Source organism: Sander vitreus, unplaced genomic scaffold (assembly GCF_031162955.1).
Source record: "Sander vitreus isolate 19-12246 unplaced genomic scaffold, sanVit1 ctg287_0, whole genome shotgun sequence".
NCBI classification, from domain to species: domain Eukaryota; kingdom Metazoa; phylum Chordata; class Actinopteri; order Perciformes; family Percidae; genus Sander; species Sander vitreus.
In genome coordinates, this window is record NW_027595442.1 from 98486 (window position 1) to 124314 (window position 25829).

The 25829-nt window shown below is 42.4% G+C and overlaps 2 protein-coding genes and 1 non-coding gene across 9 annotated transcripts in view; 1 reads left to right on the forward strand and 2 right to left on the reverse strand.

The window, feature by feature from the left end:
* Positions 1–663: 663 nt before the first annotated feature.
* Positions 664–20518, forward strand: LOC144513563 (6-phosphofructo-2-kinase/fructose-2,6-bisphosphatase-like). 5 transcript variants are annotated; one of them, XM_078244668.1, is made up of 15 exons: positions 664–950; positions 6496–6621; positions 9018–9114; positions 9229–9295; positions 10143–10217; positions 10312–10368; positions 11207–11328; positions 11448–11655; positions 11960–12106; positions 12208–12312; positions 14600–14729; positions 15008–15070; positions 15291–15355; positions 16119–16228; positions 16418–20518. In XM_078244668.1, the coding sequence occupies exons 1-14, from the start codon at positions 884–886 to the stop codon at positions 16188–16190; spliced, it is 1401 nt and encodes a 466-aa protein (XP_078100794.1). In that variant the 5' UTR covers positions 664–883; the 3' UTR covers positions 16191–16228; positions 16418–20518. The 5 variants fall into 5 exon arrangements, with proteins under 5 accessions (XP_078100794.1, XP_078100795.1, XP_078100796.1 ...); XM_078244669.1 differs by lacking the exon at positions 664–950 and adding an exon at positions 1179–1290; XM_078244666.1 differs by lacking the exon at positions 664–950 and adding an exon at positions 5012–5263.
* The window catches only part of ndnl2 (necdin-like 2), a 32095-nt gene continuing 26694 nt past the window's right edge, over positions 20429–25829 (reverse strand). For 2 of the 3 annotated variants that reach the window (XM_078244672.1, XM_078244671.1), the window contains 5 exons: positions 23873–23952; positions 23396–23438; positions 23218–23280; positions 21075–21189; positions 20429–20778 (listed from right to left, as the gene is read on the reverse strand). In XM_078244672.1, coding sequence (XP_078100798.1) covers positions 20686–20778; positions 21075–21189; positions 23218–23280; positions 23396–23438; positions 23873–23952 — 394 coding nt within the window. In that variant the 3' untranslated portion in view covers positions 20429–20685. The remainder of the gene's footprint in view (positions 20779–21074; positions 21190–23217; positions 23281–23395; positions 23439–23872; positions 23953–25829) is intronic. The other variant, XM_078244673.1, reaches the window with a different exon arrangement.
* On the reverse strand, positions 22949–23073 carry LOC144513566 (small nucleolar RNA SNORA11). Its single transcript, XR_013501151.1, has one exon. It is a non-coding gene; the product is annotated as a small nucleolar RNA SNORA11 (small nucleolar RNA).

Consider the following 25829-nt stretch of genomic DNA (forward strand, 5'->3'; position numbering starts at 1 on the left):
GCGTTGTCTTTTGCGGGGTGCAAATGTTCCACCAAACAACCTTCCACCTTCCTGAGACTATTTAGCAAAACCACCGTCGCTGCGTCCAGAGCTTAGCGCCGCCCAAGACCATTGTGATTGGTTTAAAGATAGAGCTGGCTGAAAGTTTACTCAGGGAAGTGTCTGGGTTGAGACACCTTATGTGTGAGGAAAAGGAATGCAGTGGAGCAGTCTCTCTCTCACCCTGAACTGTGTGTTTCATCTGGGACCTTACAAAGCTCTTTATGTCTTATTTCTATGTTTTATCTCATGGCATTATAATCTAAAACCCTTCAAACATGCAGCCCTTTACATTAATCTGACAGTGATGGGGACTCAGACTTCAGACTCAAGATGCGGGACTGATAAATAATCTTTATTATTAGGAAACGTCTGATGAGCTGAAAGTTATTCCCCTCCCTGCATAACCTTTAACCTACCTACTTAACACGTAACACAACAACAGCAAACGAGTCTGAACTAAACACGTTATGTCTTGTTGTTTTTAGAGGGAGTGGCCCTTTAAGTTTTGCATCCTAAACACACACACACACACACACATGCACATGCACCCACACACACATGCAGCATCAGTGATGATGCAAGAAGCCTCCAGAGAACAGAGAGGATGATGGGAACTGTTGGAGCCATTTGTTGTCAGACAGGAAAAGCTGAAAGTAACGACGGTTGAACCCGAAGGATGCGCGTGTGTGTGTGTGTGTGTGTGTGTGTGTGTGTGTGTGTGTGTGTGTGTGTGTGTGTGTGTGTGTGTACTAACCCGGAGGCAGCACACTGAGGACTAGGAACAAACATTTGAGGGACGCTGAGCTGCACCGACCAGTAGACACACAAAGGGGTTTGAAGGATGAACGGAGACGGGATGGAGGTGCAGGGGGGCGCGAGGAGGACGCTCCGGTTCCAGCGGCCGCACGGTGAGTGACAGCGACACACATACACACACACACACACACGTCCATGTTAAACCAGCAGCGTAGTTATGTAACAGGCTAAAAACATGCACGTGTCTCTGAGAGTGTAGGAGCTGCCAATATGGACAGTTTGTGCCACAGCGTGGAGGTGTTGGGTGTCCTGCAGACTGCAGAGAGCTGAAGGACACATGGAGGGGGGGGGTGGAGGCTTATTTTGGGAGAGGAGAGGGGAGAGGAGAGGGGAGAGGAGAGAGTCCTCTGTTGAGTTTCTGCCTTAAGAAACAAATGGAGTCCAAGAAGAGCATGCCAACGGTGTGGTGCCGCACGCGGTGTAACAGCACAGGTGAGGTTCTGGCAGCTGAAAGATCACACACACATACACACACACACACACACTGGAGGATGACTCAGTCAACACTTTCTGAACAGCTCTGGTTCTGGAAGTGTTTTTCCCCGTTCAGTATCTCCGTTGACGTTTCATTAAAGGTTGACATAAAGAGTTTTAAGCCTGTAACTAACCCGACCAGCTACGAGATGATGGCATTTTTCAGACACATCGGACACATCAAGAGAAAATTTACTGTGTTCCAGACGTGTTTCTGTCTCAGGAACAAACTTTTTCCAGATCTGCAAAACAGAGAAGCTAATGGCAGCTAACAGCAGCGAACGCCAGCTAACGCCCTAACTACACTAATGTTTCTGATTTAGCTGAGTTAATATCTAATGTTAGCAACAGAAATATATTTGGATACATTATACAAATATAAGTTTTCATCATCCACGCGACGTTCACTACACTTTTAAACGAGGCTCCGCCCATTTAGGAGACAGGAAGTGTGGAGTGTTTCATAGCATTGGAGCAGCGAATAATGTGCAATCTAGTAGCTAAAAACATCAGATTTAAGCATTGCAAAGGAATCAGAATCAGTTTTATTGGCCAAGTATACTTACATACACAAGGAATTTGACTTTGGTAGGTGTTAACTCTCTATACGTTTAACAAATAGACATGTAGTAGTAACATACTGTACAATATAGACAACAATATACATATAGGCACATATCAGTATAATATTCCAAAAAAACATTTAAACAAATGAGACGGAGTGGGATGTAGAGTGCAAAAAGTAATAGTGCAAAGTAGTGTGCAAGATGCATATTGGAATGATAAGTATGTAATATGTAGAGAAGAGGGTGAGTGGCCAAAGTGGAGATGAGGGGGGGGATGGGTAAACAGGTGAGTGGTGGGGGCTGCAGTTGGTCTGGAGCGGGGGAGGGGTGTGAGTGTTTCCCTCTCAAACCTGCAGTAGAAAGCATTCAGGCCATTGTTAGCCTCAGCAGTGGGGGATGGTCTCTCATACAGTAGCTGGTGATGTCTTGAAGGCCTCTCCATAGTGCTGCAGCGTCATTGACACACAGACACACACACACAGAGCACAGAGGTTTCACATACATACACACACACACACACACACACACACACACACCTAACACACAGACACACAAACACACACACACACACACACACACACACACCTAACACACAGACACACCCACACAGAGCACAGAGGTTTCACACACTCAGTTAGTTGGCAGTCATGTCACAGAAAAAAAGCCTCATGAAGAATCCTCTGGAGAAAACCTGGGGGCCGAAAAGCCAACGCAGAGGCTGTGAGTACACACACACCAGACACACACACACACACACACATAGAAAGCAGCCTGTTGTTGGCCTGCTTTCGGTCTCTCTCCAGCGGTTCGAGTTGAGGCTTGAGCACTAACGGAGACATCAGGCAATTCGAGAGAAAACAAGTAAATTCATTTTTATTTATAGTGTCAGATCCTAACAGGAGTTATCTCAGGACACTTTACAAATAAAGTAGATCTAGACCACACAGACACACAACAATTCCCCCCAAGAGCAAGCATTGGTTAGCAGGACGGTTTCTGCAGAGAGACTGCTGGGCTGTTTACCCCGAAGTTCACCACCCCACCACACTCTCTTCAACCTCATCATACCATCTGCAGCTCTTTAACTTCATTCATCCTCTCTGTGTCAGATGTTACAGGATGATGCTTCAACTATAAACATACAAAAACTAATTTAAGTAAAACTCAGATTACAAGTAGTTCCAGAAGTATTGTCAGCAGAAAGTACTCGTTCTTCAGTAGAGTGTTTCTGGCAGAAAATGGTGAAAAATGTGGATCAGTGTTTTCCAAAAGCCTCAGTTGACGTCCTCAAAAGTCTTGTTTTGTCCACAACTCAAAGATATTCAGTTTCCTATCCCAGAGGAGAGAAGAAACTAGAATATATATATATATATATATATATAAATATTCACATTTAACAAGCTGACATCGCACAAGTTTACCTGAGGGTGTGGGGGGGTCGCTTACTGTATAGCTGGTGATGTCTTGACGGCCTCTCCACAGTGCTGCAGAGTCGTTGGCTGAAAACCGGTTTTTCATCTTTTCAGAGTAGCTCCCTTTAGCTGCTCTGATCTCCTTGGTCAGTGTGTTTCTGAGTGTGTTGTACAGAGTCGGTCTCCGTTGCTGTAGGCCTTGGCCTGGCGGAGTTGGCTCAGGCTTGCAGTGAACCATGGTTTATTGTTGTTGAAGATGTGGAAAGTCTTTGTTGGCACACACACTCCTTCACAAAAACTAATGTAGGATGTCACAGTGTCAGTAAGTTTGTCCAGGTCACCTGTGACTTCTTCAAAAACACTCCAGTCTGTACAGTCTCGCAGCTCCTCCTTCGCTTCAGTTGTCCATTTCTTCACTGTTCTGATTGCAGGCATTGCAGATTTTGCAGAAGAAATATTTTAGACAACTTAGCTGTTAGTAAGCTAATAGCTATGTGTCAGCAAGCTAAGACACTAGCAAACATAATACTATAGCTTTCTGATTTATTTACATTCCACTATAACACAAGCTGCATACTGTCTAAATACTTTAGCTTAACTTACAGATATAGATATATTTAGCCTAAAATTGACGTTTGGATATTTGACTTGGACGTAACGTTAGCTTAGTGTCTCTCCATTCTCTCTGCTAATTCCTCACGTCCGTTTCTTTGGTCTTCATAAAACCTCAGTTTTTGGGGTCGGCAGCTTCTAAAAACTGAAGTTCTGGGTCTTGACCCTGTTGGTAGTGAATATCAGCACACAGCAGCTTCTAGACATGTTTCTGTTGTTGTCTAGCAGACAGAATAGAAGAGGAGGAAACCTTCACACAGTACAAGTCAACGGAGAGAGGAGAGATGTTTCCCCTCTCGGTGGGGGCAACATTTCCATCGTAACAGCAAGATGGACCAATCAGAGATGTCGCTGTTACGCTTAGGATTGTGGGTAGTGTAGTACTTCTCCTTGACAGGGTTGAAACCAGGTTGACTTCAGTCGGAACAGAAATCTTCGGTCAGTCTACCTCGGATGGTTTCTTTAATATTGTCTGAAATGTATATGATGCATCAGATTTCATAAGATGTGCCCTTTTGATTAAAACTTTGAACTTGTAAAGTAACTAATAAATGTAGTGAGCTAAACATATATTGTGGTTCAAACTATAAAGTAGCATGAAATGGAAATGCTCAAAGTACCTCAGAACTGTACTTTAGTATTTGAGTAAATGTATTAAGGTAACATCACCAAAACACACACACACACACACACACACACACACACACACACACACACACACACACACACACAGATTAGTGGTGGTTTGTCAGGTGACACACTTCCTGTGTGCCGGGCAAAGTTCAGAGCTGTTATTGGTGGATCATTGTGGGACAGTCAGGTGACTGATAGGTCATCGACCAATCAGAGACACTCCAGCAGGTGAGCTGATGACTAACTCCTCCCCTTCTGAACTCTGGGAGAAAGTTTAAAAAACCTGTTTGCTCACCTGGAGGCAGCGTTATGTTTCCTAGGATGGTGAAGGAATGTCCCGCCCTCCTCTACCTCTGATTGGCTACTTCTCGCTGCCTTGGTTTGGGTTAGGGTAAGAATACCAGAGAGAGCCAATCAGAGGCAGAGTAAGGTGGGACAAGCCTTCACCATCCTAGGAAAGACAAACTCACCACCTTGAGAAATCCTCTTTCTGTCCTGTTGTCACACACAAACAAACACAGAGTTCAGAGATTAAACACACACAAACACACAGACAGACAGACACACACACACAGACACACAGCACAGAGGTTTCACACACACTCGGACAGTCGGCAGTTGAAGTCATGTCACAGACACAAAGACTCACGCAGAATCCTCTGGAGAAAACCTGGGGGCCGAAAAGCCGGCTGAGCCAACGCAGAGGCTGTGAGTACACACACACAGACACACACACACACACACACACATAGAAAGCAGCCTGTTGTTGGCCTGCTTTCGGTCTCTCTCCAGCGGTTCGAGTTGAGGCTTGAGCACTAACGGAGACATCAGGAAATTCGAGAGAAAACAAGTAAATTCATTTTTATTTATAGTGTCAGATCCTAACAGGAGTTATCTCAGGACACTTTACAAATAAAGTAGATCTAGACCACACAGACACACAACAATTCCCCCCAAGAGCAAGCATTGGTTAGCAGGACGGTTTCTGCAGAGAGACTGCTGGGCTGTTTACCCCGAAGTTCACCACCCCACCACACTCTCTTCAACCTCATCATACCATCTGCAGCTCTTTAACTTCATTCATCCTCTCTGTGTCAGATGTTACAGGATGATGCTTCAACTATAAACATACAAAAACTAATTTAAGTAAACAAAGTTACAAGTAGTTCCAGAAGTATTGTCGGCAGAAAGTACTCGTTCTTCAGTAGACTGTTTCTGGCAGAAAATGATGAAAAATGTGGATCAGTGTTTTCCAAAAGCCTCAGTTGACGTCCTCAAAAGTCTTGTTTTGTCCACCACTCAAAGATCTTCAGTTTCCTGTCCCAGAGGAGAGAAGAAACTAGAAAATGTTCACATTTAAAGTGTAACTCTCGACAAAATGCAACCTGGGGTCTTTTTGTGAATGTACCCGAGTCAAACTTTGTTTAAAAGCATAATTAGGACGGAAGAGCCACAGACCAAATGTACTGCAGCAGCTTTTTCTATACAAACAACTTCTGCTTTAACCTTTTCACGGCTGTGGACTTCTGTGTGACTTTCAATAAAAGTTCCATATACTCTTCTACTATTAAAACTGTTAGAGAGAGATATAATTTACATTAATATAGTCTTCTATTGGGGAGTTTACCAATCCAAACAACATGTACACAGAGATCTCAACTTTAACACAACTTCATTTATTATAACTAAAATAAAAGAAGACAGAATGGAAATACATTAGAAGTCAGATAAAAGTGATTGACTCCTCATAAAAGATAAAATACGTCTCTTTGTGTGTGAATCACATTCATCCTTCCTGTTCTATGTAGGCATTGGTTGGCCAGGGGGATGCAAATATATTTAACGGTTATTGATTGTGTGTGTGTGTGTGTGTGTGTGTGTGTGTCTGTCTGTCTGTCTGTCTGTCTGTGTGTGTGTGTGTGTGTGTTTGTATGTTTCAGCAACGGTGCCCCAGTTCACCAACTCACCGACCATGATCGTGATGGTGGGGCTCCCAGCCAGAGGGAAAACCTACATCTCTAAGAAGCTCACCAGATACCTGAACTGGATCGGAGTGACCACTAAAGGTATCACATGACAGGGTGGCGTTACTCTGAAACTCACACTAGCCACCTCAAACCATCATGTGATCAAACTGAACGTTTGGTCTCAATGCTTCAGCTGTAAAATATTTTAATGTTTAACAAATCTTCTTTCCCTAACCCTGTCCTTGTGTTACAGAAATAAACTGTTAAAGGTCCCATGGCATGGACATTTCACTTCATGAGGTTTTTTAACATTACTATGCGTTCCCCCAGCCTGCCTATGGTCCCCCAGTGGCTAGAAATAGTGATAGGTGTAAACCGAGCCCTGGGTATCCTGCTCTGCCTTTGAGAAAATGAAAGCTCTGATGGGCCGATCTGGAATCAGAGAATTTGGCCCACCCATGAGAAAGAGAGACATCATGGCTTTCAAACGAGCAAAGTGGCAGTTGGTCAGGGTCACACCCCCACCCTCCACCTTGCCCCCCTTTCTCCTCCTCAATAGCATTTAAAGCTACAGACACTGAAATGGCACATCCTAAGGAAAGCTCATTGTGGGACTGGCTCTATAAAAGAGACTTCAGATACAGTATTAGGGGACCACTAAGGCCTCTATAAAAGAGACTTCAGATACAGTATTAGGGGACCACTGAGGTCTATATAAAAGAGACTTCAGATACAGTATTAGGAGACCACTAAGGCCTATATAAAAGAGACTTCAGATACAGTATTAGGGGACCACTAAGGTCTATATAAAAGAGACTTCAGATACAGTATTGGGGGACCACTAAGGCCTATATAAAAGAGACTTAAGATACAGTATTAGGGGACCACTAAGGCCTCTATAAAAGAGACTTCAGATACAGTATTAGGGGACCACTAAGGTCTGTATAAAAGAGACTTCAGATACAGTATTAGGGGACCACTAAGGCCTATATAAAAGAGACTTCAGATACAGTATTAGGGGACCACTAAGGCCTCTATAAAAGAGACTTCAGATACAGTATTAGGGGACCACTGAGGTCTATATAAAAGAGACTTCAGATACAGTATTAGGAGACCACTAAGGCCTATATAAAAGAGACTTCAGATACAGTATTAGGGGACCACTAAGGCCTATATAAAAGAGACTTCAGATACAGTATTAGGGGACCACTAAGGCCTATATAAAAGAGACTTCAGATACTGTATTAGGGGACCACTAAGGTCTATATAAAAGAGACTTCAGATACTGTATTAGGGGACCACTAAGGTCTATATAAAAGAGACTTCAGATACAGTATTAGGGGACCACTAAGGCCTATATAAAAGAGACTTCAGATACAGTATTAGGGGACCACTAAGGTCTATATAAAAGAGACTTCAGATACAGTATTGGGGGACCACTAAGGCCTATATAAAAGAGACTTCAGATACAGTATTGGGGGACCACTAAGGCCTATAAAAAAGAGACTTCAGATACAGTATTAGGGGACCACTAAAGCCTATATAAAAGAGACTTCAGATACAGTATTAGGGGACCACTAAGGCCTCTATAAAAGAGACTTCAGATACAGTATTAGGGGACCACTGAGGTCTATATAAAAGAGACTTCAGATACAGTATTAGGAGACCACTAAGGCCTATATAAAAGAGACTTCAGATACAGTATTAGGGGACCACTAAGGCCTATATAAAAGAGACTTCAGATACAGTATTAGGGGACCACTAAGGCCTATATAAAAGAGACTTCAGATACTGTATTAGGGGACCACTAAGGTCTATATAAAAGAGACTTCAGATACTGTATTAGGGGACCACTAAGGCCTATATAAAAGAGACTTCAGATACAGTATTAGGGGACCACTAAGGCCTATATAAAAGAGACTTCAGATACAGCATTAGGGGACCTTTAAACTTCTGAAACAAATGTTTGATTTAGCAAAAATGTGGGTTGAATGCGGTTGAAGCTGCTCTGTTGTATATTGCCTATCTCATCCATCGTATCCATCATACATCTATCATACATTTATCATACATCTATCATACATCTATCAAACATTTATCATACATCTATCATACATCTATCATACGTCCATCATACATCCATCATACATCATCATACATCTATCATACATCTATCAAACATTTATCATACATCTATCATACATCCATCATACATCCATCAAACATCCATCATACATCCATCATACATCCATCATACATCATCATACATCTATCATACATCTATGATACATCCATCATACATCCATCATACATCCATCATACATCATCATACATCTATCATACATCTATCATACATCCATCATTCATCCATCATACATCTATCATACATCCATCATACATCTATCGTACATCTATTGTATCTATCATGAATCCATCGTATCCATTGTAACACCAGAACACCACTCGGTTCCAACAAACAAATATCTCTTTCCCAGTGTTCAACGTCGGGCAGTACAGAAGAGATGCCACTCGTTCCTACAACAGCTTTGAGTTCTTCAGACCCGACAACACAGAGGCTATGAAGATACGCAAGTATGAAGCTTCACTTTCACTTCAGCCCGCTGCCAGCTGTGTGCCACTTTATATAAAGCAGTTAAATATGTGTGAAAGTATTGCATTAATGTTGTTTTCTGTTTGTATGCTCAGGGCATGTGCCGTTGCTGCCCTGAAAGATGTGTGTGACTACTTCACCAGAGAGCTGGGCCAGGTCGTGGTGAGTCAAAGCCAACGTTAACGATGTAAAGCGGCTATAATCTGAAAACTGTAGGAGAAGGAACAGTAAGAAACACACACGCCATGGGAATGGTGGACTCTGCCATCAACACAAAAAACTATCATATATACATAGAGAGGGCTTTTACTGGATGTAAATACTAGGGTTGGGTACCGAAACCCTGTGTTAATATGGTGCCTAAATTACCGGTATACTGGACTAGCAACGCAAATTTCGTTGCCTTATTTTGGTGTCTCTTAAATGCCTGCGCAGCCCTCAGACGTAAAGGCAACAAACGTATCGCTGCATGTGACACTAGTTAACATGACACTTGGCAGCAGGTAATGTTATCTTACCGTTAGCTAGGAGCTAGATTAAACATGTTAAAATGCTGATAGGTACATAGTGTAAAGTGTGACTGTATTTCACTGTAGAACAACACCGAAACGACGAAAGTTATTGTAAAATACCTTTTTCCCATCTAGTGGTTGCTTTTGTTATTAACAGCAATTTACTGGTGTAATAAGCTATTGCAGTAGCTGTTTGTCTCTAAAGGTCCGATCGAAGATCAGACCGATTTCTTCTTGTTTTTAACGAGCTGCCTGCCTTTATGTTCCTGAGCACCTTGCTTGTTTCAGCTTAATGTGCCTCAGGCAGAAATAAACAATAAAAAAAGACCTGCAATCTGCTGTTTTTTTTAAATCAAAAAAAGGTAGCGTGGGTCGGCCTCTGTCTGATTGGAACAGTCTGGACCTGACAGGGAACTAAAGACCCTTAGGTCCATAAATCGCTCATGTGTTTATTAATGAGTCCAGAAAAGAATCACTGATGCTGTTTGTCTTGTTAGGTTTTTGATGCCACCAACACCACAGCCGAGCGCAGAGAGGTCATCCTCAGCTTTGCCAAAGAAAACGGCTACAAGGTCAGTTTTTGTTCACAGTGTTACAAACCTGAACATAACCCTAACCTAATCTAACCCTGCTCTAATCTCTCTTCTTCTTTTCTCACCTGTCCAGGTTTTCTTTGTGGAGTCTATATGTGACGATCCAGAAATCATCGCTCAGAACATTAAAGTAAGTCTGTGTTGTTCTTTACTAAATTACTAACCCTCTTTTCCTGTTTTCAGTTTAGCTGAAGCAGTTTGGTTCAGTTATTTCAGTAGTCTTTGTGTAGTTCAGCCAGCATTTTCGGGTTATACAATGTGGAGAGGTGTTGGATTTGATTGGTCTGGATAGCGAGAGAAATATGTTTACCCATTTAAAAAAGCTTTGTGTAAATGTACATTAGTCTTGATTTATAAAGTTCATATTCCATGAGTTCCTCTAGGTAAACACCTGGGGCCTCATTTATAAAACCTGTTACGCAAGAAAAAGTTGCATGAAGCAGGGTGAAATTAACCCTAACATTCCTCGCAAAAGTCGGGATTTACTCGGGACTCTCTCTCCCTCTCTCTCTCTCGCTCTCTGTCTCTCTCTCTCTCTCTCCCTCTCTCCCTCTCTCTCTCTCTCTCTCTCTCTCGCTCTCTCTCTCTCTCTCCCTCTCTCTCTTTCTCTCCCTCTCTCCCTCTGTCTCTCTCTCCCTCTCTCCCTCTCTCTCTCTCTCTCTCTCCTCTCTATCCTCCCTCTCTCTCTCTCCCTCTGTCTCTCTCTCTCTCTCTCTCTCTCTCTCTGTCTCTGTCTCTCTCTCCCTCTCTCTCTCTCTGTCTCTCTCTCTCTCTCTCTCTCTCTCTCTCTCTCTCTCTCTCTCTCTCTCTCTCTCTCTCTCTCTCTCTCTCTCTCTCTCTCTCTCTCTCTCTCTCTCTCTCTCTCTCTCTCTCTCTCTCTCTCCCTCCCTCTCTCTCTCTCTGTCTCTCTCTCTCTCTCTCTCTCTCTGTCTCTGTCTCTCTCTCCCTCTCTCTCTCTCTGAAAACAGCAAGTGAAGCTGAGTAGTCCGGACTACGTGGACTGTGACAAAGAGGAGGCTGTGGCCGACTTTCTGAAGAGGATTGAATGTTACAAGCTGACCTACGTCCCTCTGGACGACAACAGGGACAGGTGAGACACTGTTCCTGTTAACTTACTTATTAAATATATATACAAACTGAATCCTGAATGTGGGAGATGTTGAAAGAAGATGACTTCAGTCTGAGCTGTGTCTTCTGGTCTTTCCGCAGGAACTTGTCGTACATTAAGATCTTTAACGTGGGCAGCAGGTACCTGGTGAACCGGGTCCAGGACCACATCCAGAGTCGGATTGTCTACTACCTGATGAACATCCACGTCACCCCGAGATCCATCTTCCTGTGTCGCCACGGAGAGAGCGAGCTCAACCTCGTGGGTCGTATCGGAGGTGACTCTGGGCTGTCACCTCGCGGGGCAAAGGTCTGTGCATAGATTCAAGATTCAAAAATCCTTTTTAAGTTAAAAAGAAAGTAAAAACAGAAGAAAAAGCTCACAAGTGAGCAAGAGCTGCTGCAACAGGCTGCCCCCCTCAGCAACGCCATCTTGTCTGTATCTTCCTGTCTGTATCTGTCTGTAATCTCATGTCCTGTCTGTCTGTCTGTGTGTCTGTCTGTCTGTCTATGTGTCTGTCTGTCTGTCTGTCTCTCTGTCTGTCTGTGGATATATATGATATGTACTTCCTGTATTCTTCTGTCTGTATTTTAATGTCCTGTGTGTTGGTCAGTTTGGCAGTTCTTTGGGCGCCTACATGCGTGGTCAGTGCATCAGCGACCTGAAGGTTTGGACGAGCCACATGAAGAGGACGATCCAGACCGCCGAGGCTCTGGGAGTCCCGTATGAACAGTGGAAGGCCCTGAACGAGATCGATGCTGTGAGTTACTGTTCAAAGTGATCTGGTGTATTACGAGCAAGAGTTCAGAGTATTCTGTTGTTGTACAAGAGGCTGAGAAAGAAGCTTTGTTCTGTTTGCAGGGTGTCTGTGAGGACATGACGTACGAGGAGATTCAGAAGAATTACCCGGAGGAGTTTGCACTGAGGGACCAGGACAAGTATCGTTACCGCTACCCCAAAGGAGAGGTGAGGAAGAAAAAAAGGGTTTCAAACGCTGTCCTTCTGCCTGACTTTATTTCCCAGTATTTTGTTTGTTTGGGTGTTGAAACTGTAAAAGATTTCCCAACCAGCCTCTCACTACTGTGTGCCGGGACTCTTTGAGCAGCAGGTCCAACCTTACTTTGGCACATTTGTATTCCTCCGTAAGGCTAGAGATTGGGAGTGAAAGGGCTCTGTTTCCATACAGGCCTGTGTGGTTAAGCATCTGAGGTTCTGGGGGCTGTGAGGTGAGGGAGCTGAGGGGGGTGTCCTGAGGTTCTGGGGGCTGTGAGGTGAGGGAGCTGAGGGGGGTGTCCTGAGGTTCTGGGGGCTGTGAGGTGAGGAAGCTGAGGGGGGTGTCCTGAGGTTCTGGGGGCTGTGAGGTGAGGGAGCTGAGGGGGGTGTCCTGAGGTTCTGGGGGCTGTGAGGTGAGGGAGCTGAGGGGGGTGTCCTGAGGTTCTGGGGGCTGTGAGGTGAGGGAGCTGAGGGACAGGGCTAGCTGACTGAGGGGACCTTTCTCTATGTTTCTCTCTTGGTATTGTAGAGCTTTGAAGTGGAAACTATGGGGGGGTTGCTTGTTTTCAGGTGGTTGTAGAATATGATGGATCTTTTTTCAGTTGTAATTTGGAGGGGATATTGGCCTAGTTCTGCTCGGCAGGCGTTATTTGGTTGTGTCTTGGTAGGTGTAGAAGGTTTCTACAAAATTCGACTTGGAATTTCTCAGTTGGGTTATTGTCCCAGTCAGTACATTTTAAATGTCTACTGAGCGGCCCCATATTTCGCTGCAATATAGAGCGATGGGTTCTATTACTGATTTGAATATTTTTTACCAAATTTTAATTGGAATATCTGTTTTGATTTTTCTTTTAATTGCATAAAATGCTCTTCTTGATTTGTCTCTCAGCTCATTCACACCCATTTGAAAACTACCTGATGAACTAATATTGAGACCTAAATATGTGTAGTTTTTCACATGTTCTAATTGAACTGTATTTAGATAGAATTGATTTTTACTGTAATTCCCAGATCTTTTCTGATAAATCAGAAGTTTGGTTTTGTTTCGGTTGACAGTCAGAGCCCAGGTCTGACAGAAACTGTGCAGGAGGTCCAGGTGTTGTTGTAGGCCTTCTTTTGTAGGGGACAGCAGGACTAGATCATCAGCATATAACAAACATGTGATGTCAGTATCTCCCGGAGTGATACCAGGGGAGAATGTAGAAAGTTCCAGATCTTTTGCCAATTCATTTATATAAATGTTGAACAGAGTCGGGGACAGGCAGCATCCCTGTTTCACTCCACGTTCTTGAGGAAAGAAATGTGTTTGTTGGTGTTCAATTTTAACATTTGTTGTTTGTATACATAGATTTTATGATATCATTTGTTTTTCCGCCAATACCCATTTCAATCAATTTATAGAAAAGACCATCATGCCAAATTGAATCAAATGTTTTTTTAAAGTCTACAAAACATGAAAAGATGTTTCCTTTGTTCTGCTTTCATTGTTTGTCACTGAGGGTGTGGAGAGTAAAGATGGGGTCTGAAGTTCCATATTTTGGGAGAAATCCTATTTGACTATTGCTCAGGATATTGTGTTCACTAATGAATTGTAAGATTCTGCTATTAATAACACTGCAGAATAGTTTGCCAGGTTACTGGTCGCACAGATTCCTCTGTAGTTATTTGGGTCAAACATGTCTCCATTTTTGTGGATTGGGGTTATCAGTCCTTAGTTCCAAACAGCTGGGAAAATACCAGAATTTAGGATGATATTGAAAGCTTTTAGGATGACCAATTTGAATGTATTATGTGTATTTGATAATTTCATTTAAAATGGCGTCAGTACCACAGGCCTTTTGGAGTCTAAGCTTTTTCATTTTGTCTGTTAGTTCTTGTTCTGTAATCGGGGTGTCACTGGGGTTCTGGTATTTAATCCGGTCTTTAATTGCTGATTCAAGGATTTTTAATTTCCTCTGTATTTCCTGTTGGCCTGGGTTATTTGTTATTTTGCCGTAAAGGTCAGTAAAATGAGTGGTCCAAATATCCCCATTTTGGATTGCTAATTCCTCCTTAGATGTTGTGTTTAGTTTATGCCAGTTTTCCCAGAATTGATTGGACTGTATTGATTCTTCGATTAGGTTTAGCTTTTTTTGTTACGCTGTTCCCTTTTTGTTCTTAATAAATGTTTGTATTCTTTTAGAGTTTCTCCATAACATTCTCTCTCTCGCTCTCTCTCTCTCTCTCTCTCTCTCTCTCTCCCTCTCTCTCTCCCTCCCAGTCCTACGAGGACCTGGTCCAGCGTCTGGAGCCAGTCATCATGGAGTTGGAGCGACAGGAAAATGTTCTGGTCATCTGTCACCAGGCGGTGATGAGATGTCTGCTCGCCTACTTCCTGGACAAAACTGCTCGTGAGACAAACTACTTTTTCAACCTTTTAAAGCTTTCCTCCAAAACCTGACAAGGTTAACAATTATATTAGGAATAAATGTGTTCAGAATAACAAACTAACATATTATTACAAAAGTAAAACTACAGAGAGCAGCTGTTTTAGGAAATCTGATCAAACTCAATGAGAGACAACCGGACACAGACAGGAAGTCAGACAGTGTTGATAAAATAGTGTTTTTAAATAAATCTATATTATAATTAAAGCAATATGTCTTTTCTGTGTCTCCCTGTGTTTCAGATGAGCTGCCATACCTGAAGTGTCCTCTGCACACCGTCCTCAAACTCACACCGGTGGCCTACGGTAACCCTAATCCCTAATCCCTAACCCCTAATCCCTAACCCTTATCCTATGGTCCGTCTCTCAACATTCATCATCTCTCTCAACATTTATCATATATAAGTATAATATTTCTCTGCTCACAGTGACAGCTTTCTGTCTCCCGTTGGGTTCACCTAACCCTAACCCATCATCTTTTTCTTAGACTCAGGCTAACGTCTCTCTGTCTCTGTCTGTCTCTCAGGATGTAAAGTGGAGTCTGTCTTCCTCAACATCGAAGCTGTCAACACACACAGAGACAAACCTGTGGTAATCTTTATCTTCTTTTTCCACGAACATGTAGAGGCAGATAGTTTCCTGAGATGAGATGTTCCCCTACTCCAAACATTTAAAATGTTTGTCCTACTTCAGTAAAACTTCACTCTGACAACAGTGTCAGTCTGATTAGATGATTTAATGTGTGAAGTGACGGTGGTAACAGAGGTTCTTTAGTCGCTACTATCAGTTTAGACATTACCAACCACAGGAGAGCCTGAGATCTTCTCCCTGCGCTGCTTTACACATCAGATCAGTTTCATGGTTTCTAACGAGGCTTACACTGCTCGCCAGCCATTGAAAGACAAACTCAGATTCTCTCAAACTCTGGAATGAGAAGCTTTTTCTGCTTGGCGTTTTTCTCGTAGCTTCCTGTTGGATGCGTCCGTACGATCTGTCACCTGGTCTCTCCGTTTCTATAGAGACCGATGCGCAGAAACGTCTCGAACAAAAAAGAAATAAGAAAGTCCAGGCTGGGGAACTTCTAGTGCGTCATAACAGACCCGGACGGTTTAGGGTGGAGATGGTTTCAATTTGTTTACAATCTGCGGAAAATGTTGCGTCCGTAGATTCAGTGATGATTGAGAGGGGCTATGTTGTACGAGTCTACACTTTGTTTATTAGTAATATCTACTCGTTGTGCCTTTAATGAAAGCAAAAATAACCCCCAATACAAACCCTGTTTATTAGATATAATATATAATACCCGTCGTCACTCTTTCATACTGATGTAATCCCCCTTCCTGTTGTTTTACAGAAAGATCCAGATAGATTTATGACTTTGCCCGTTCTACAGCCGTCTGTCCTGCAATTTCATTACTCTGATTAGGCGACAAAAACAGAGATCCTGTGGTGAAGCTTACCGAGGTAACAGCAGCGGTGTGAGTGCACGTTATAACAAAAAGCAACGTAAATTTAGGAATCAACATTTTTATAAACTCCTTTGTTATGACAGCCTGTTAATGCTGATTTTAACAGTAAATCAGAGTGAAACTGCAGAAGTTAGGGGACAAACATACAGTTCAGAGTGTGACGTAAAGTGTTTGTGTCTCTCAGAACGTTGACGTGGACAGAGAGCCGGAGGAGGCGTTGGAGACGGTCCCTGAACACATCTAGAGGAAAAACAACCAGCTGGTTTCATGGAAAATGTCCTTTCTAATTTAAGTAATCAAAGTGTTCGTTGTGATGTCTGAAACAGACATTTCTTTTCCATCGTAAAGCTCTTAATGGAGCCAAATGTCTGAGACACGAAGAAGACAAATTAACTGCTGAACAATGAACACATGACCAGCGTCACTGTTTATTCTTTCTTTCTTTCTTCATCCCCTCGTTCTTCCGCACCTCCTCTCTCCTACTTTAACTGGACCTGTCAGTCTGAGCCGTTTGCACTGTGTTATCGTGTCTCCACATTCGCACAGATACATCATGGAATCATGATCAGAGACAATCTAGTCTCCACAGTGCTGTGGAGGAAGGTCTGGCTGCACCACAGATGCATTCTGGGATAGGAGAAAAAACTTTCTGGGTTGTTTACATTTCTTTAAACCAATCCCAATGGTCCTAGGCGGCACTAAGCTCTGGACGCAGCGACGGGGGCTCTGCTAAATAGTCTCAGGAAGGAACTTGTTTTGGTGGAACATTTGCACCTCGCAAAAGAAAACTCCACATACAATATTAAATGAAGTTAACTGTTGACACAATACAGTACCGTGAGATATTTAAATGAGCTGATACATGGTTAAACCTCATTATCTCTTACCAGTGTATCTCTGTGTGTACTTCGTCCACAGCAATCCCACCAATCAGTCCCAAAACCTCCCAGTTAGAGAGGAAATGATCTAACATATTCTTTATAAAACCTCCCAGTTAGAGAGGAAATGATCTAACATATTCTTTATAAAACCTCCCAGTTAGAGAGGAAATGATCTAACATATTCTTTATAAAACCTCCCAGTTAGAGAGGAAATGATCTAACATATTCTTAGTAAATCTTTACAATCATTCCCTGAAAGAACCAAGCAGGCCTGTCTTGTTGAACCATCCACATCTTCTTCTAAACTTGATATTTTCAGCATTTAATGTTGCTCAGAGCTTCCAGTTAATGTTGCTCAATGCATCTAGAGTTTAAAGTTAACTCAAAGAAAGGGGAAAGTGAGGGACATCTGGCACCATAACTATCCCATACTCAAACCGCTGTCAATCCAGACATTAGATCCTAATTGGTGCAACCTAACCCATAATCAAGGAGAATCCAAACGTCTGGTACAGGGTTCGTACACCTTTTCCAAGGAAAAATTCAAGCACTTTTCAATCACTTTCAAGGTCCATTTTAAAGCTTTTTCCAGCACCTTACACCACCGTAAATTACATACCAATACAGTACATAGTCAAAATTATTATTTAGTGTTTGTATCACATTAAAAGAGATAATGCTTTAAACAGCCAAAATTTTGTTTCATAATAGCAGAAGAATCAGATATTTAAGCAAAACACGTTTTATTTTTCAAAATGTATCACTATCTAAGTAGACTTTGCTTGCTATCTAACCTGCCTGAGTCAATGTAAAAACAATTAGCCTACCCCAAACAAAATCACTCGACAGGTTCACTTCACTAACCCTGAATTATCACCTTTAAAATGTTTAATCTCGTCATGACATAACATACAGTAAGACAGCTATGGAGAGGAGCACTGAGTGGGAGGATCTGAGCCAGATGACATGCAGCTTGGTCATTCTGTGTTAAATCAGACTAAATCCACAACAGTTTCCAAATCTAGGGCATGCCGTACAAACTTGAAATGGTTCAGTCATATTGACATGTTTGTCTTCCACCCTACAAAGTTTGGGCTGCCTGTCTCTCTCTCTAACCTGAATAATACTTTTCATTATATTAATGTCCAAATATTGCTTCCCAGATAATGTGATTTTCAGGTTTACTTCAGTTGGCTTACTTGAAGTCTATGACTTACCCTTCATGTGACTCGAGAGCGCAGACTTGCCCATTGTGAAAAGCTGCACGTCTTTTTTTGCAGTTTGCCCCTGTTTAATCCATCATTTGTATTTTTCATCTTCCAGTCAACGTTCATTGAAACGACAACCTCCCGGCAGCAAATTTCCGAATCCTACTATGGCCACGCCAAGACCCGCCCTTCAATAGCATTCACACACTACTATTGGCCAGGTGTCCATGCTTACGCAAGGTAACCCTAACCCGATCTGTTCAGGTCCTATCCCCTGACCAATCGGCTATTCTAACCTTAACCACTCGAGGTCAATGCCTAACCCGAACCAATCAAGCTGCTATTGAAGGGCGGGTCTTGGCGTTGCAATAGTAGGGCTCGTATGGTGCAGTAGTGGTTTCATGGGGGCGGAGTCACACCTGGCAGATCACAGTCAAACATGTACAAGCAAGCAGGTTTCATTTTAGGCAAAAACAAAGGACAATTAATGATAGAAGTCATAAACGTTTATGTCATGTCACGATTATGTCGATACCTTCAAGTAAAGTGTTACCGGTATTTGTTGTGAAAGAAATACAGTTACAATTTCAAGCATTTTCAAGCATTTTATCCAAAATGTAAGCACTTTCCAAACCTTGAAAACACATCAAAATTCAAGCATTTTCAAGGATTTCAAGCACCTGTACGAACCCTGCTGGTAACAGTCAACACACGTTTCAGTGTTCACTTTGGTGATGTGGTGGAAATTCTAATACAGAGATCTGAAATAATGCTTTGGTCAACAAAGTCTTTTAAGTCTTTATTCTTTGCGCAAATAAGGTTCAGTTCATCACAGAAGAGTCTGAGCTTTCACACCTGCAAGTCCAAACCAAGGTTAACTGTTTTTGGATTTGATCCGGTAAGTTTTGGTTTCACACTGCAGTTATGCAAGCACACTAAAGAACTCTAGGTGACAAAACTACGTCCTGGTTTCCCTGTCCTCTCTCTCTGTATTCAGTGTATAATTGAGTGTGTAAACACCGGTCATTTTGGTTCGGGCCAAACAAGGTAGGTGTGAAAGCTCCCTAAGAAAATGAACAAAGGAACTAGAAAGCAGAAGGTACTTATGTACTTCTGTTGCTGGTTGTGATAGAACTGAAAGGCCAAAGAAAGGTCAAAGAGGAACAAACAACTCGAGGTGTGAGCAGCGTACATCTTAACATTCTGTCTGGACATTCGTTTAAAAGTAGAAACGCAGATTCAAAGGAACGACTATGCAAAAATATAACAGATTAGAGATTTTCCATTACAGTGACGATCCTCCATAACACTGGAGCGAATAATTTAGAGAAACACTCATTCACTTTATCGCCCCCGAGTGAGAGAATAAGATGGAAAACTCTCACGTCGGTACACTAAACATGAAGCTGCAGCAAGGACATGCTAAGGTTAGCTTAGAAACAACTGGAAACAAAGGGAAACAGTTAGCCTGGCTCCTACTGAAGTATCAGTCTTCCTATGAGCTCCTCTAACGCTCAACAACTAATACATTATATCTGGTTAGTTAAATTACATTTAATCACTAAATCCAAAGTATAGAAATGGTTTCATATGGGGACAGAATTTGAAGTTGAAAAAAAGGTCTTAAATTGCAATATATCGGAGAATGTCACGTTTAATATCACAATAATAGATCTCTGGGGATTTCCAGCCCAGATGTTCAGTGTGTTTAAACACTTGTCTGTTTAAAGATAAATGAGACCTGCTGATAGTGTTGATTTTAAGGGTTTACTTTGGTGGAGAAGAACGAGAAGCTAACCCTAACCCCTGTGTCTTCTCTAAAGAATGAGAAACACATTTAGCAGTTTCTTTGTGTCACCTGGGGGAGCCACAGCAATACAATCTTCTCAGGGGACTTTCATTTTCTTTATTTCATTAAAGCAATGTGTAAATAAGTACTTGTTTCCACACAGCGTGCCGAGTCAGAAAACTTTAATCTAAAATGTCCACGATCGGTTCTTGCATCAATGTCAAACCTGTGAACTCGTTTTCTGTTTGTTGTGTGTGTGTGTGTGTGTGCACATGTGCAGCGTGCGAGAGAAATGAAAAGACAAAGCATCATTGATGTAGAATCTGTAAAAATATTTATTTTCTGAATCAAACAATAACTGTAACTGTACAGTACAGCCAATACAATAAACATGAAGCCTGACTGACTGATGTTAAATGGGTTTAACTGATTTAAAAAAAGACCAAGAGTTAGAAAACAGGCTTAGTATGAACATACAGATATGGTTAATGTGTGAAATATATCAATGGATCAGATGGAGTCTGTTTACATAGAATATATTCAGGAAGAAAACAAGATGCAGTGACATCAAGAGTTATCTGCTGCTGGGGGCGGTCTGCGAGGAGCCGGAGATGGAGTGAGCTTCTCTGAACTGCTGAGTCCAACTCTGAGGGTCCTGATCATGGAGCTGAGACACACACACACACACACACACACACACACACAGACACACACACAGACACACACACACACACACACACACACACACACACACACAGACACACACACACACACACAGACACACAGACACACACACACACACACACACACACACACACACACACACACACACACACACACACAGACACACACACACACACACACACACACACACACACCAGTTAGAAAGCTAATGCTAACCCTAAAACACCCATCCTCATCAGTACAGAGTGACAACCCCTTCTCAGACAGGAAGTGACTCACTTCTCCCATGAACTCGAGGATTTTCACTTTGGAAACTTCCACTTCGGCTCGTTGACCCCAACGAAACTCAAACTCTACCGGCTCCGTGTGAGGGATCCTCACGTACTCCAGATACCTACACAGACAGACACACACAGACAGACAGACACAGATTATTACAGTTTTTCACGATCGCTATGACAATTTTTTCAATACTTAACAACTTTCCTAAACTCTTAACACACCTACAACACACAACTGGCAAAACAAACGGTTACTTTCATGCTCAAAATCACACATTGAAAACTAAACTCTAACACTGATTTTCAAAATACAATAATTCAGTCCCTCCAGAAAAACGTGATTATGTGATCTCATAATTCAATGCATAATCAGCCAAAGTCTGGATATTTATGCGGGGGCCACATTTTGTCAAATACGCTGCACTTTCGCTGCATAAATTGACGATTTCCGCGCAAAATATGCGGGGCTTGCATGATTTCATAATCCCCGCATTTTCGTTGCAAAAAAGTCACACATATCTTAGCAGAAAGATAAAAAATGTTGCGTTTACTTCACACAAGAGCACCCATTTCCCCGTTGCCATGGGAACGTTATGAAGTGATGTAATTACGCGACGTGAACATCATCTAAAAGCTGCAAACCCCGCGATGAAGCCACGATGACACCGCAGCTTTAAAAAGTTCCCGCAATTTCATCGCATAAAATTGCATAAATATCCCGCATATTCCATCACATTTTTTAAGAAAACGTGACGCATAATCAAGGATTTTTGCCCGCAACAATCACAAAAAAAACTCTGCATTTTTCTGGAAGGGCTGATAATTCACTAACCCAATACACTATGTCCACCAAAACAATGCAATCATGTCTCAAAATCTAATAATTCTTCCAAAACACTAACGCCTTCTCTTCCAACAGGAACATTTAGTCAATCATAGAACAATGTCATACAGAACACTAACATCACATGGAATTACAGAAACTGCATTATATATATAATATATATATATATATTATGTGTCAGGTCATCCCTTATACAATAACAATAGACAACAGTATATTGTATTGATCATAAATTGTTTTGCACTGCAGTTTCTCTTGAAGCCTCTCTACATTTTTGTTGAGTTTAGTAAATATATATTACATATACTTTTTAACACTGTAAAGATAATGTTTTGGGCTTTTCCACCTTTATTTGAGAGGACAGCTAGTTGAGAAAGGGGAGAGAGAGGGGGAAGACATACATAAACCTCCCAGTATATGTGCGCCTGCTCTACCACTGAACCAACCCAGCACCATTTGGTTTCTTTTGCTGCAGAGATTCAATACAAACAATGAATGATCCATCTCAGAGTAGCTTTATAGAATGTAGGGTTTATGAAACAAAGGAGACAGAATTGTCCTGGTACTCCTCTTCCTCTCCCTCGTGAAGGCATTTTTCTTATTTTCTGTGTTCATCTACAGTATATTGTTCTAATAGGACCTCTTTTATGTCCTACCATATGGTCATGCGATTGAAAGAACCTCAACACCCGAGTGTGTTTCCTAGATATCAATCAGCTGTGATCGATCTATTTGCATAACTTCAATCAGCTGTTTCTCAATAAATGCATGTATAAAATGCAGGGGATATATTTGTGTTTCAATTTACAATATGATCAGCTGTTCACTTTGACTTTAGTCTATAAGTTAGGTTTAGAACATGATGTTATCTGTTCTGACATACAGTGTGACATTTGTAAATTGGTCAGTAAAGATCCATAGCCTACACAGACGGATGTGCTAACTGTGTTAAGAGTTTAGGAAAGTTGTTACAAGTTTTGAAAAAAAGTGTCATAGTGATCGGGAAAAACTGTAATAATAAAAGACAATTATGTTAGGATTGAGAGGTCCAGCCACTCTGCTGTAGTGTCTGTCTCTTATCCATCCTGTTGCTCTGTGGTGTGGTATAAACCAGAGTCTATGGTCTGACAGACACTGGCTCTGATCACACCACTTTAATACACACTAGCACACACTTGGTGGGATTGAACCTGTGACCCTCTGATCACAGACCTGCTGCATTAAACCACTGAGCCATCAGCTGGTTCAACTTCTTAAAGCCTCTAAACCCCCCACCCCCCAGAGTGGCAATGTTTACCTCTGACGCACAAACTCGTCTGTGATCGCCTTCTTTACATCTCCAAACTCTTCATGTTTCTCTCTGGACAGATGAGCAGTCACAGCAACAGAGACAAGAAAATAATCATTACACACACACACACACACACACACACACACACACACACACACACACACACACACCCACACACACCTACCCGGCGTCAACTCTAAGTTTCTTCAGAGTGTTCCAGATCAGGTCTGCAGCACAAAACACACATTGATAAAAAATGAAAACATAATTTGGGTTGTCTGTGGGCACTCAGCTGTAGGTTCTATGAAAAATCATCTCACGTTTCTTCATTTTATACATGAACAACCGTACTGCATCACTACGTTTATGTCTTTCTCTGTTAAAGGTCCAATGTGTGGGAACCCTGGACCTTTAACAAAGCTTCTCTCGCCTTTCTTCTTTGTTTGTACATCCCCCCTGCAGCTATGGAAACATACTGCTGCCACCCTGTGGCCGGTAGAAGGAACTGCAACAACATTTACTGACTGTCACAAAAACTACTTTCACATTCAGTCTTTTTTACTGTATGCTTTGAACGTGATGATGAACTACATAACTGAATACGTGTATGAGATGCTGTCACATGAGAACACATTAAAGGAGTAGACAGGGTGTAACTCACTCTCTCTGACAGCTCCTCCTTTCATGAAAATAAGACTCAGCACCACAAACAGCAGACCTGTCTTTGGATTGGTGGGATTCCTACACACACACACACACACACACACACACACACACACACACACACACGTTAAATATGTTTGCACCCCCCCGGCCAGTACAAGCAATGTCTACAGCTTTATAAAAAGGAACAATACATATTTCATTTACTAACCCAACAATATTGTAACTAAAACATTTAAAGGCTACATTTCAAATGTTTATAATCACTAAATTCATTAGTGTATGATTATTTTAGGAATCATGCATGACTGATATTGTTTTTATTTACATTAATAAATCTCCCATATCCTCCCAACAGTACTCTGGAGTACCCCTGGGGAGACACGTACCCCCTGCAGTACTCCATAGTACCCCTAGGGGACACGTACGCCCTGCAGTACTCCATGGTACCTCTAGGGGGACACGTACGCCCTGCAGTACTCCATGGTAGTAGAAATGAAGCATGGGTGTAGTTTAATTTAAATACTGGTTTTACGGTAAAATTACTAAAAGTATTATGTTTATACAGTAAAAATAAGCAAGTTTCATTGCATTCTATTAATAGTATAATATTTCAAGTCTACAAAATGTCACAGATTCAAACTTTTGTAAAGGTTTTGTAAAGGTATTTTACAATTGTACATTTGTGACAACAGATAATGTTTTTTGCGCTTAGCCGTATACTTTGATAGTTTAAAACGATTTCTTGCTAGTGTAGTGATTGTGACAGACATAATTCACCTTTGTTGTTTAATGTAATATGTTGTGCATGTATTATGTTGGTTTAGGGATTGCGGTCCCTTTAAGCATGTGATGACGTCACGTGGGACCTGGGGGTTGGGTTGCTGGGCAGCACCATTTTGTGAATGAATTGTTTTCCCTATATAAATAAATGAGACACGCATTTGTGTGCTCAACGTGAGAAGTTGTCTCTATCAAGATTACTACAATTTCCACACTGGTGACCCTGACGATAGTCTGCTAGACGTATTCAGAGACGCGACACGACCATGTCCATTAATGCCGTTTCTCTCAAGCTCCCAGAATTCTGGGAAGCATCGGCGTCAGCGTGGTTCGCCCAGACTGAGGCGCAATTCGCATTGCGGGATATCACCGCAGATACAGCAAAGTACTACTACGTTGTGTCGGCTCTCGGAAATTCAACGGCATCCAGAGTGGTGAGCCTTCTAAAAAATCCTCCGGCGGCCGAGAAGTACTAATACGGCGCTCAAGACTCACCTGTTGAAAACATTTGAGCTGTCAGACGCTGAGAGAGCCGGCAGGCTTTTCTCCCTTCAAGGACTCGTTGACAGCAAGCCGTCCGAGCTCATGGACCGTATGCTGGATCTCATGGGGGAGCACCGACCGTATTTTCTCTTCATTCAGCTTTTCCTGCGTCAGCTGCCTTCCCAGGTAAGGGCTGCGCTAGCCAACACCATGTTCACTGACTGTCGGAGACTGGCTGAGGAGGCTGATAAATTCTTCCTGGCGAGTCGGGGATATTGTGTGGCCGCGCTTTTTCCGGCGCACATCGATCCTGTGAAAGTGGACGACTCCACACTCATCGCTGCAACCATGTCTCGTCGACAGCTGATTTCTGGCCCCAGACAGTCTTCAGGCTTGTGTTTTTACCATGCAAAGTTTGGACCCAAAGCTACATAATGCCGTTCGCCATGCACTTTCGGCGGGTTGGGAAATGCCGGGGCCGGCGCTCAGTGATGGCCATGAGTGTCGGGCAGGCTGCTTTTCATCCGTGACAGCATCTCCGGACGGCGTTTTCTGTGCGACACGGGGGCACAGAGGAGCGTCCTGCCTGCATCCCGTTTGGACATGGTGACTGGCAGCCACGGCCCCCCTATGGAAGCTGCCAATGGTTGCCCCATTCGCACGTATGGAACGAGGTATGTTCGATTATG

What these genes read in the sequence shown, in the direction of transcription:
- LOC144513563 (XM_078244666.1), top strand. Translation starts at nt 5,182, where the DNA reads ATGTCACAGACACAAAGACTCACGCAGAATCCTCTGGAGAAAACCTGG. An exon ending in GATCGGAGTGACCACTAAAG is followed by an intron (nt 6,622 to 9,017) that starts GTATCACATGAC and finishes TCTCTTTCCCAG; the next exon opens with TGTTCAACGTCGGGCAGTAC. An exon ending in CACACAGAGACAAACCTGTG is followed by an intron (nt 15,356 to 16,118) that starts GTAATCTTTATC and finishes GTTGTTTTACAG; the next exon opens with AAAGATCCAGATAGATTTAT.